The sequence below is a fragment of the Mus musculus genome, chromosome 4 (assembly GCF_000001635.26).
Source record: "Mus musculus strain C57BL/6J chromosome 4, GRCm38.p6 C57BL/6J".
Taxonomy (NCBI): domain Eukaryota; kingdom Metazoa; phylum Chordata; class Mammalia; order Rodentia; family Muridae; genus Mus; species Mus musculus.
In genome coordinates this window covers 155,835,161-155,846,951 of record NC_000070.6, presented here as the reverse complement: position 1 = coordinate 155,846,951, position 11,791 = coordinate 155,835,161, and the positions used below count along the sequence as shown (strand labels likewise).

Here is an 11,791-nt window from a genome sequence, read left to right as displayed (position 1 = left end):
GCTAATCCTGAGCTCAATTCTTATGCCCACTGCCTTGTCCCGTCGGATCTCCAAGAAACTCAAGTAGGTATCCACACAGATGTCCAGGCAAGGCCCAGGCTGCAATTGAAGCCAAAGGAATTTTAGCCCTGGATACTGTAGATCCAACCAGCCAGGTGTCCTCTGCAGACCAAGGAAGACCAGGTCCGCCCCTCAGTCCAGGATGGCCTAAGACCATTAGAGGGAGTGATTCACTGACCAGTAAGAATGGGGGAAGACATAGGATATTGATCAGTGATGAAGAAAAGGGGTGCCTGTTGTGACCTTGGACCATCCCCAGACACGAAGCCCGCACAAGGAAAGATCCCACCACTGCCTGGAGGACTCAGAGGTAGGCATTGAATGCATACTAAAGGCCGCTGAAGTCAACCTAAGCAGAGTTCTCCCCTTTGCTTCCATTGCTATCCTGGAAACCTATTCTTCCCTTGCCAGTAGCTGGCCTTCCTTGAATCTCTACAAAAGCAACCTGAAGGCACCAGGCAGCCGGGCGTGGTGGCGCACGCCTTTAATCCCAGCACTCGGGAGGCAGAGACAGGCGGATTTCTGAGTTCGAGGCCAGCCTGGTCTACAGAGTGAGTTCCAGGACAGCCAGGGCTACACAGAGAAACCCTGTCTGGGAAAACACACACACACACACACACACACACACACACACACACACACACACACACACACACACACAAAAGAAAGAAAGAAAGAAATCAGCAAGATGGCCTCAGAGGGTCTGCCCAAAGGAGAAGGAAGACAGATCCTTTCCTGAGTGCCCCTTGACCCAAGCTACGACTGGTCTATGGGTCAGAAGCAATCAAATAAAGGGGTTCCCATAACCCAGATGCCCTTGATTCCCAGCTGACTCGCCCAATTATAGAAGGTAGGAGCCATGGTACTGACGCTGATGGGACAGTTTCTACTGTAGAAGAGATGGTTGTGATGCGAGAACCTGTCCCTTTCCAGAAGTAGCCTTGTCCAGTAGCAGTGTGATCTCTGATGGGGCCAGAGGGCACACCTCAAAGGTCACTGAGGTCCTGTGACTAACTGTCATCCTTTCTCACCCCCACTATTCTTGGACCAGTGAGAAGGTGTCTGCTGCCATGTCTGATAATATGAGTTTGAACCCCAGGACCCAAATAATGCAGGCTGAAGGCTACTGGAGGAAGTTACTACCTGACCCCCACATTCATGCCATCCATTTATCTATATGCACACACTGTTAATGAAAAAAATAATAAATTTTTATTAATTAAAAATGTGATGTGATGACATGTGCCTTAATCCAATCCTAGGATGAAGGACAGAGGTAAGTGGATCCCTGTGAGTTCTAAGCCTAGCCAGGGTTATTTAGTAAGACCTTGCCTCAAAACAAAAATAAATAAATGAATGAATAAATAAATAAATACTGTCTTTTGAAAAAAAAGGGGGGAAGGGTCATTACTGTTTGTTTCCTGGTAGCCCATATCTTTTAAGGAGAAAATCAACTCCCAAACATTTTTTTTTCTTCGTTTTTTTCGAGACAGGGTTTCTCTGTGTAGCTTTGGCTGTCCTGGAACTCACTCTGTAGACCAGGCTGGCCTTGAACCTTCATAATACTGTAATGGGCATGTTCAGAAAGACACACATAAATAAGTTAATAAATCCTTAAAAGGTGGGGGTTTGAGGGTTAAAAAAGAGATGACTCAGTGGTTAAGAACACTGGCTTCTCCTCCAGAGGATCCAGGTTCAATTCTCAGCACACATATGGCTGCTCACACCCGTCTGTAACTCCAGATCTAGGAAATTCAAAGCCTTCTTCTGTCCTCCAGGGGTACTGCACACATGAGGCAGACAGAAATAGTCATATACATAAAATGATAAAATTTTAAAGGCTTTTTTGTTTGTTTGTTTGTTTGTTTTTGATTTTTGGTTTTTCGAGACAGGGTTTCTCTGTATAGCCCTGGCTGTCCTGGAACTCACTTTGTAGACCAGGCTGGCCTCGAACTCAGAAATCCACCTGCCTCTGCCTCCCGAGTGCTGGGATTAAAGGCGTGTGCCACCACGCCCTGCTCTAAAGGCTTTTTATAGACTTGGTTTATTTTTATTTTATGTGCACTGGTGTTTAGCTCCCATGAGTGTCTGTGTGAGGGTGTTGGATATAACTCCTTGGGACAGGAGTTACAGTGGTGAGCTGCCCGGTGGGTACTGAGCCTGGGTCCTCTGGAAGAGCAGCCAGTGCTCTTAACTGCTGAGCCATCTCTCCAGTCCCAGGTTTTGTTTGTTTGTTTTTGTTTTTGTTTTTTTTTTTAAAGAGAGAGTGAGGAAAGAGATTTTTGCCCTCTCTTAGCTGCTTTTACCCAAAACTCTGAGTCTGCTGAAGTCACACAGCCAGTGCCTAGTTTTACCTATCCCCAGGGGAGCAGTACCTGAAAACCAACACTGATCCTACTGACCAAGGCCTGCCTCTTGGGGCTCTTTCTGCCCAAATCTCTTCAGATTTGTATCCTTGGGGAACATGCCTGCCTATCTTTGCTTCTTCCTTTTACTTCATCTCAGCATTTGCTTCTCAAAGAATTGGGCTAACAGCATTTCCTTCTAGGGCCAACCTCCCTCCCACCATTGTATACCACCCCCTCCCTACACACACACACACACACACACACACTTCAAAAAAGGAGCTGAAAGCCCTTCACCATGGAAAACAGGTTCCTGTGTCATAGGACATCTGACCCTAGAAGGACACAAACGTAGACCTTCCCCCAAGGGGATCAGGTTATGGGAGCAGCTGGAGGTTCCCAAAACCCAGACTTGGCCTTCCTGAACAGAAGGAGAGCAGCAGGTCCAAGACTAAAAATCAGATGTATCTTTTATTGTCACATGAAAACTTCCCAAGTAGGAGTAAATGATAGCTGTTTGATGTGACAGCATAGGCCACTCAGCCAAATCTTCGCCCCATCTTCAGCCAAAACAGAGGACAAATGGGGCCCCAACCCCAGACTCCAGCCTAGGGAGGGATGTCAAGGCCAAGAGTCATACGGTACCCAGTAACTGCTGGTGTAGCTCTTGGGAGGCATTCGGCAGAAAGGAATCAGAAGCAGAGAAAGGGCCCTGGGCTAGCCTCAAGTTGCCCAAAGCAGCAAGGCGGGCCCATGAGTCAGAACCTATAACAGCAGGGCTCTGAACAGTACACAGGCACAATGCAGCTCAGGAAGACCCCCCAGGACAATGGCTAATGTGTTTAACTGGTGGCTAGGGAGTCTTAACTGGAATTTTTAAGTGTCTTCCTGACCCTAGCAGTAAGAGGCCACGAGGGACTTTGCATTTGGTGGATATTAACAAGGGATCTTTGTTGTGTTTAAGTTGGGGGTACAACCATCAGTGGGCACAGGTGAAGGGCAGCAATCGTACTATACCAGAGTCTCTAGGGAACCCACAGTTGCTCACCAAGATGAGGGGTGGCGATTCTAGGAAGGGCAAAGTACAGGCAGCTGCTCTGCCAAGTTTCTAGGTAAGTCGGACCAGCCGCTGAGAAGAGCCAGGAATACCGCAGGAGGGTCAGGGAGATGTCCTTTGATACAGAGCTGCTGGCCCAGCCAGAAGCTCAGGGTCCATTTATTTGCAGTACTCCTTCCTGAACTCTGGAAGCCAAGAAAATGGCTAATGTCTGCTCTCTGTCCCTTAGTCCCAGTGGGAAAGTCAATGGAGACATTTGGCATGACTTCCCAAGACCTTCTCAGGAAAATGGCAGGGAGTCCCTGGAATGGGTAGAGTCTCATATGGGATGAGGAGGTAAAAGTGCTCACCTTTATCCAGATCCACATCCTTGGCAGGCAGAGGACTATGGGCCAGCTCAGCCCTCTCCTTCAGGATGTTGTTTTTGTAATCTGGTTGGGGAAAAAAATAATAATAAGTGCCACTCCAAAACGTACTTCCCCTGGACCCTTGTGGCTCTCACCCCTACCTAGCTGGATGTCCTCAGTCCTATATGGAGCCTGATCCCTTGTGGCTACAGCAAACTCCACCATGTTCACATCCTTCCTAAAGGGAGATAGCAGTTTAGGAGGCCAGGGCAGGACAGGTCTGGGAGGAGAGTTGGGCAGGCAAACTCACCCCTTTGACTTCCCAGCTTTTTTGTCCGACGTCTTGCATCCTGTGAAGAGAGTTATTGGGTTGCTCTCACTGTTCTCGGTTAATCTGGGCCCCTCTGTTCCAAGGGCCCAGCCTCACCTCCGCTGTGACGATATCGTGTAGCCAGGACTACAGTGATGAGCAGCAAGATGAAGAGCAGCAGCGTGGCCAACACATAGCCCAGTTGCTGGAAGAAATGTGTGTGGTCCTCTGGGACAATGACATTGATGATGCTGTGGCCTCGGGTCAGGGTGGGATCTAGATGTAAGTAGCAAGCATCAGAAAACCTCTGCAAGCCAGGTGATGGTGGTACATGCCTTTAATCTCATCACTCAGGAGGCAGAGGCAGACAGATCTCGGTGAGTTTGAGCCCAGCCTGGTTCCAGGACAGCCTAGAAGAAACCCTGTCTCAAAAAAACAAAAGCCAAAAAAAAAAAAAGGAGGAGAAGGAAGGAGGAAGAGGAGGAGGAAAAGGAAAAGAAGGAAGGAAGGAAGGAAGGAAGGAAAGGAAAGGAAGGAAGGAAGGAAGGAAGGAAGGAAGGAAGGAAGGAAGGAAGGAAGGAAGGAAGGAAGGAAGGAAGGCAGGCAGGCAGGCAGGCAGGCAGCCGTGGCAATACCTCTAGCAATTAGCAATCTAGGTCACAACAGGACCTCTTCTCAGGCCGGCAGGCTACACACACACCTGGGCTAGGAGCACTGCTGTGACCAGACCCATTGCCAGGAGAAGCACGAGCTGGTGGCTCAAAGGCAGGCTCTGTGACCTGTAGGTGGAAGACTCGGCGCTCGTGGAGGCCACAGTAGTGATGGTGCAGGTGGCAGGAATAGATGCCCTCATCAGCTCGCTCCAGCTCATCGATGCGTAGGGAGAAGTCACCGCGTGCAAAAGCGTTGGTGTTCACTGACACGCGATCACGCAGGAAGGGTGGCCCATAGGCGCGGCGCTCGCCAGATGCATACAGGTCAAGCAGGCGGTCGGCGCGGTCGTGTGACACCCCAGGTAGCTGTCGGTCCCAATGGACCACCTGCTGCGCCTCCTCTAAATGGCGGTCAGTCCACACGTGCGCACGGTTGATGCAGGTCATCAGTGCCGGCGCGCCATGGGCCACCACCAACACTTCCTTCTCACCGTCCCAGTATGCGCGACTTAATAGGGCTGCGGATGCGTTGAGAAAGGCAGTCAGATCACCTCGCAGAGGTGAGGAGGGGGAAGATTGGGGGTAAGGAGGATAGGGATGGAAATAGCGAAGGAGAGGAAGGGACACACTCACGATCCTCTGTAACCTCGAGGCGCACAGCCAGGCTCTCATCGAGGTGGCAGTAGTGATGGTGCAGGTTGCAGGTGTACACCCCTTCATCGCCTCTGTCCACAGCTGCTTGGCAGAAGATACCCTTAGATTGAGGGAACCCGTCCTCTCTATGGCCCCTCCCCTAAAATCGGCCAATCCCTTCTAGGGCCCCGCCCATCCAAGGCTCCAACCTTAGGAAGGCCTCTCAGCTCCCTCCCCCTACCCACCACACCTCCCCACTCCTCCACCCCACCCTCACCCCTGCCGCCAAGGTTTCAGTTTCTGCCAAAGTTTCAGCCCACTACGGTTCTACAGTGTACCGCGAATGAGCAGCGAGAAGTTGCCGTCGTGGAAAGCAGAAGGCGACAGCAGGAGGCGGTCGCGATCGCGCGGCTCGTACACGCGCTGTTCACCCGCCGAATACATATCCACAAGTCGGCGCCGTTGGCTGCCCGGGCCCCCGCTGAGGTCCCAGTGGACCACGCGCTGGCGATCATGCAGCCGGTCTTGGGTCCACACCATGCGGGGGCTCTGGCAGCGTAGCACAGCCTGGGTTCCGGCTGCCAAGCTCACCACAGACTCAGACACCAGAGAGCTGCTGGCTGCTGCGGTCCCTGAAGGCCCTTGTCGGGAAGGGGGAGTCAGTGGCAGAAGTCAAGAGAGGAGGCAGGACTAGGACAGGAGTGGACCCTGAAGGGGTCTGGCCCACAGCTGGATAGGGGATACTGACCTGAGGACAGGACTGCAGAGCCTGGAAGAAGAGGAGGAATAACGCTGTAGGTATTTTTCACCTTTGCACCCCAGGACCACTTGGGGCCTCCTGCAGTCATGGCAGGTTTGTTGCCATGTTACCCACTTAACAAGTTCTGGGAGAGTGAGTGGGAAACCAGACATCTGGCAGCGAGAAGTAGGAAAGGATGTGACTCTCTGCAGGCTTGTTCTAAAGTGTGAACTTGAAGTAGCCATGGCTACATTGCAGCAACAAGTCCACCAGAGCTGTTCTAGCATGACACTGGGACAAACAGAAGTTGTATGTGCGTCTGTGCTGAGCTTTTAGGAACTTTCAGACCTCAGGCATTCATAGCCCTGTCCTACCCTCCCCCATCCCCACCCCTCCACACACACACACACCCTAGGTGCAGTATGTTCCCCTGCTAGCCTTCCTCAAGAGCAGAGACCCAAGAGATGGCACAGGGAGTCAATCCTAACCTGACACCACTGGCCCAAGATACCGCTGTGCAGAAGTGGCTGAGGGCCCAGGCTTTTAAGAAAAAATGTGCCTGGTCAGCAGGCCAGAGTGGACAGGCCTGGGGGCTCTGAAAAGGAGGCTGGAAAGACTCTACTAGCCCCTTAGTTGTCAGCCCCAGTCCACTTCCCTCCCCACATCAAGGAGGAATGCATCCTGAGCAGCTGACCCTGGAGCCACACAGAATGTGGGTACAGAAGGCACCCTTGGCCACATCCTCCCCACTTAAGACCTCTGGGATTTCTTTTGGAGTACCTGAAGGCTTCGCGAATTGCTCTAAGCGAATTGCTATTTTGAGCACCCAGCCCAGTCCTTTTCTCCACCCCTCCCAACCTAAACCCAGACAGTTCATCCACTCGTTGCCCCACGCCCAGTCCCACTCTCACACTCACTCTGAAGAAGCAGCAGTTTCCACAGCAGGACGCGGGACAGCAGCTCCATGGCGCCTGCGGGGGACGTGCTTTGTCTTACTCAGCTCTAACTCTCCAGAAAAACAGCCGACCCCCTCTCCCTGCCAGCACCCGCTGACATCACGGAGCCCTGGGCCGGGTCTGGGCCCCGCCCACTGCGCTGCTCAACTGCTTGGCCTCCCCCATCTTGACTGGCCTATAATGCTGCAAACACCCTGTCCGGGCCCAGTTGGTGGGAGGGTCTGAGTAGAGGCTCGGCCAGTCACTGGTCAGTCTTGGGGAGGAGCAGTAGCTCAGTCCTGGGACAGAAGACGAGGCCTGGATGTGAAGATTCCTGAGGCCAAGCGGGTGCCAAGCATCTGGTAAACTTCCTGAGTTTCGACAGAACTGGTGTTTGATCTGCATCCTCTGCGCTGACATCCTCCTATGTGATCAGCCAGGCCAGAGAACCTGGGCTGCTCCCCTACCCCACCACCCCCACCCCCACCACCACCCCTACCCCCACCTTCTTGTATTCTCCCTGCCAGATCCGGTGTCTTCTGATTTCACTTTGACTGAGGGTGATTTTACTATGCCCTTCTCTGGGACCATAGTGGGCTCCCTGGGGACAACATGATGGCATTGTGGTCCAGATTTCTTTAGGAGCGGGAACAGCCAATCATCCAGCCAGGCATGTTGGCCCCCACCATGAATTCAGCGCTTGAATGGCTGAGTTTGAGGCAAACCTGCTCTTCATAGTGAGTTTCAGACCAGCCACAGCTACACATGATGTTACCCTTCTCCAAAAGAACAGACAACCCCCTCGCAACTCTGAGGACAGAGTGTGAGTGTGGTCAGACTTTCCTTCACGACCTCATGGCTGGTGCTGTCCACCCTCTTCAGGCAAACCCTGGAGTCCTGAAGCTAGGGCTGGATTACTGTGAGCTGAGAAACCTCCACTTGGAGGAGAAGGGAGTGGAACTCTCTCAACAGAAAGCACAAATTTGAAGCCCTGGGAAAACAGAGTCATATAAACAAATGGGAAATAACAGAGTAGCACTGTGTACTAGCCTGCTCCTACTAGTTAAACAAACCTCAGAACAAGAAAGGAAAAGAATCCAAGAAAACCACAGAAGCCCTTAACTAGTCTAGGCCTCCTCTTTGGATATAATCAGTACAGGCCCCGTCCCTGGGGTTGGGGTGGGGTCCCCAAGTCCCCAACCAAGCCAGAACCTCAGCCTAGCTGGCTCTTGGGGGACGGGGAGGGGACAACAGGGAGGACCAGCTGTGAGGCTTTAGGAAGCCCCCCCCCCTCCCCCGGACTTAAGGGAGCCATCTCCTTTCCAGGATCTGGGCCAGGCAGAGCATGAACTTGGCCCCAGCTCTTCCCTGGGACTTTTATTCTGGAAAAAAAAAAACCAAGTTCTACCCAGCAGGCCATCCCCCAGTCCCTCTCTGGCTTTCCCTTATGTTTCTCTAAATGGTGTTGCCTGATTTGCTACAGTGTCTGCCTCTGCCCTACACTCTCCAGCTTGACCTCTGCCTCTGATCTCTGTCTCCCCTCTCCACTCTCCCAAGGTTGTCCCAGGCTGTCATTTATCCTGTTTCTTATCGTGGTGGGAAAGTATTCAGAAAGTGATAGACGGACACAGAGGCTGGATCCTAAATATGAGAGGGAGATATTTCCACGAAGAGGCTGAGGAAGAGGCACCTCTGCTACGGTCTTCTCTTTGCAGACTCCTTGATCTCAGGGCTCCACTTGAGGGTTGAGGGACGCTCAAAAACTGTGAATCCTAGTAACCTACTTTCAGGTTACAGGCCAGATGCTGATAGACCTGTGGGCGATGCCCCAGACACACCTATGTGGACCCTTGCCCAACACCTTCCCCCCATCCTATTCTCTGCTTCCGGCCAGAGTCGTCACGATGGATAGCAGAAGTCTGCCCTCCTCCACCCCCCTCCACCACATCCTTAAGCAGGAAATAGCCACAGATGAAAACTGGAGCCAAGCAGGCAGCCTGGGCTGCTAACCAAGCCACCTGCCCCTCCCATAGTTAAGGGCATGAGCTACTCCGGCTCCTTCCCTATCTACGATGTGGAACCCCTGGCTCCCTTCCCCGTGTCCCTTGCTTCCCAGACCCACCTAGAATCTTTGTCCCTTTAGGAAGAAAACAGACTAGGACAAAGCAAAACCGCTGACCTCATGTCCAAGTCTCAGCCAACCCACTAGGCACAAGGACTGAGAATCCGACGTTGGCTCCTATTTCTGGTGATTTGGACATTCCAGGCAGCCCGGCTCATTGGGGCAAAAAACCACAGGACCAGAGATTCAGTCAAGCCCAACTCCCCCACCACAGCCTTCTTAAAAGAAGGCCAAAGGAATATAATCAGATCAGACGCAGGCACAAACTGAGTTGCTCATGCATCCACTGTTACTCATCCATCCATAAAGACCCACATTGGTCTTTAGTTATCCAGCATTTACCAAACACCCACTGTATACCAAGCACTCAAGATTTAATGCTAAACTAGACAGATGTACCAGTCCCTGCCCTATTGATAGACCACTATACTTATCTTTTATAATCGATGTATGTATGTGCGTACGTATGTATGTATGTATGTATTGAGAAAGGGTCTCTCTACATAGCCTTGGGGGCTATGGGATTCACTGTTTTCACAATGTAGACCAGACTGGACTCCAATTTCCTGAGATCCACCTGCCTCTACTTACCAAGTACTAGGATTAAAGTCACACACCACTACACCTGGCTTATGATCATTTAAAAAATATTTATGGTGTGTGTGTGTGTGTGTGTCACCTGCATGTATGTTTCTGTACTATGTGAAGTGCACTCAGAGGCCAGAAGAGGGCATCAGATTCTCTGCAACTGGAGCTACAGGTAGTTGTTAGCCACCTTTCGGTGCTGGGAACCAAACCTGGGTCCTCTGGAAGAGGAACAAACACTCTGAGCCACTAGACCGCCTCTTATGATCATTTCTAAATAGCAGAAGTGGGATGAGCATGGTGCACATTCCTGTTACCCCAGCATTCAAGAGGATGAGTCAGGAGATCACCATTAGTAAGAAGAACCTGTCTTAAAATGAGGCCGGCGAATTTCTGAGTTCGAGGTCAACCTGGTCTACAGAGTGAGTTCCAGGACAGCCAGGGTTACACAGAGAAACCCTGTCTCGAAAAACCAAAATAAATAAATAAATAAGTATAAAAAATAAATGCCACAAGAATAGGCCTGGGCCATCTGGCTAGAGATTGGCCTGATGACACATAAAAATATTGAGACTGGGCTGGAGAGATGGCTCAGCGGTTAAGAGCACTGACTGCTCTTCCAGAAGTCCTGAGTTCAATTCCCAGCAGAGAGATGAGCATAATTTAAAAAGTACTGGATATGATGGCACAAACCTTTAATAACAGTGCTTGGGAGGCAAATCTCTGTGAGTTCAAGGCCAGCCTGTATCAAAAAAAAAAAAAAAAAGCCAGGCATGGTGGCACAAGCCTTTGATCCCAGCACTCAGGAGGCAGAGGCAGGCAGATTTCTGAGTTCGAGGCCAGCCTGGTCTACAAAGTGAGTTCCAGGACAGCCAGGGCTACACAGAGAAACCCTGTCTCGGAAAAAAAAAAAAAAAAAAAAAAGACAGGGTCCCTTCTAAGCCTGCTTTGTTCTTGAACTCACTTTATAGTCAAGGATAACCTTGAACTTTTGTTTATAGTCAGGCTTTCTCTGTGTGTCCCTAGCTATGCTAGAACTCACTCTATAGACCAGGCTGACCTCAAATTCAAGAGATCAGCCTGCCTCTGCCTCCCATACCTGGCAATCATAAATTTCTAATCTATCCTTTGAATGCTGAGTCTTAGATTCAGGGTTTTGTGTATGCTTGGCAAACACCTGCCAACTGAGTGTACAGCTTCAGCCTGTACTAGAGTTTACAGTACTGCTCCTCCAAACCCCAAGCTGCGATTATGGGGACCCAACTCTCCCGAGGCTTCTCGATCTGGGATTCTGTAGTCCTACACTTAGGACGTCTCAGTTCTCCTAGTAAAAGCAAGTTGGAGAACGAAAGCCTACGCGGCAATGTCAGTCCTAGACAGAAATATCTCCCCAACTCCAGTCTTAACCCTAGTCCATGTCCTTGCCAGGACTAACTCAAGGGGACCATCCTCCTCCTAGGTTCTGCCCTATATAGGACACATTGTCCTTGCCAGCCACATACTTCCCCGACAGTAGGAAATAAGACCCATTGGAGGATCAGGCTTGCTTCAGACAGCTGTACACACGTACAATGCCCTGGCCAAAGTTCCTCAGCAGAGCTAAGAATTCGTGTATGTGGAGACCCTGAACATTTACTGGTTAAGAGATACACTAGGTAAATATGCTGGCTGAGCAGGCATGTGGTGGGGGATTAGCTCTCAAAAGACCACACTGAGATAGCTATTAGCTTTTAGTGTTGGCATAAGAGTTGGGGTACCCAACATGGTTTGAAGACCACTCTTGCCAATCCTGGCCCGGCAGGAACCTGAACTCTGACACTGCTAGGAGAGTGAGCAGTTGTAAGCAGAACCAAATCACAAGCCTCCCCTCACGGCGTTTCCCCAGAACAGGGGGATAGCAAGGGGCTGTGTGTCCCACAAGGGAGAAGGCAGGAGAGGTCCTATAGGAAAGGAAGGACTTGTGACCTGGGAGGAGATGCAAAGATAAAAGACATAATCCTCCAAT

The 11,791-nt window shown here is 51.0% G+C and overlaps 1 protein-coding gene across 3 annotated transcripts; it reads right to left on the bottom strand.

Annotated features, from left to right (window-relative positions):
• Window positions 1–2,849: 2,849 nt before the first annotated feature.
• Window positions 2,850–7,272, bottom strand: Mxra8 (matrix-remodelling associated 8). Of its 3 annotated transcripts, none has more exons than NM_024263.4 (10): window positions 7,062–7,272; window positions 6,154–6,174; window positions 5,744–6,046; window positions 5,406–5,507; window positions 4,820–5,290; window positions 4,237–4,395; window positions 4,120–4,159; window positions 3,971–4,047; window positions 3,813–3,893; window positions 2,850–3,647 (listed from the first exon to the last, which is right to left on the bottom strand). In NM_024263.4, exons 1-10 carry the CDS (start codon window positions 7,108–7,110, stop codon window positions 3,622–3,624), a joined length of 1,329 nt encoding a protein of 442 aa, NP_077225.4. In that variant the 5' UTR covers window positions 7,111–7,272; the 3' UTR covers window positions 2,850–3,621. The 3 variants fall into 3 exon arrangements, with proteins under 3 accessions (NP_077225.4, XP_006539298.1, XP_011248648.1); XM_006539235.4 differs by having other exon boundaries at window positions 5,744–6,037; window positions 7,062–7,267; XM_011250346.3 differs by lacking the exons at window positions 6,154–6,174; window positions 7,062–7,272 and having other exon boundaries at window positions 5,683–5,793.
• Window positions 7,273–11,791: the final 4,519 nt, after the last annotated feature.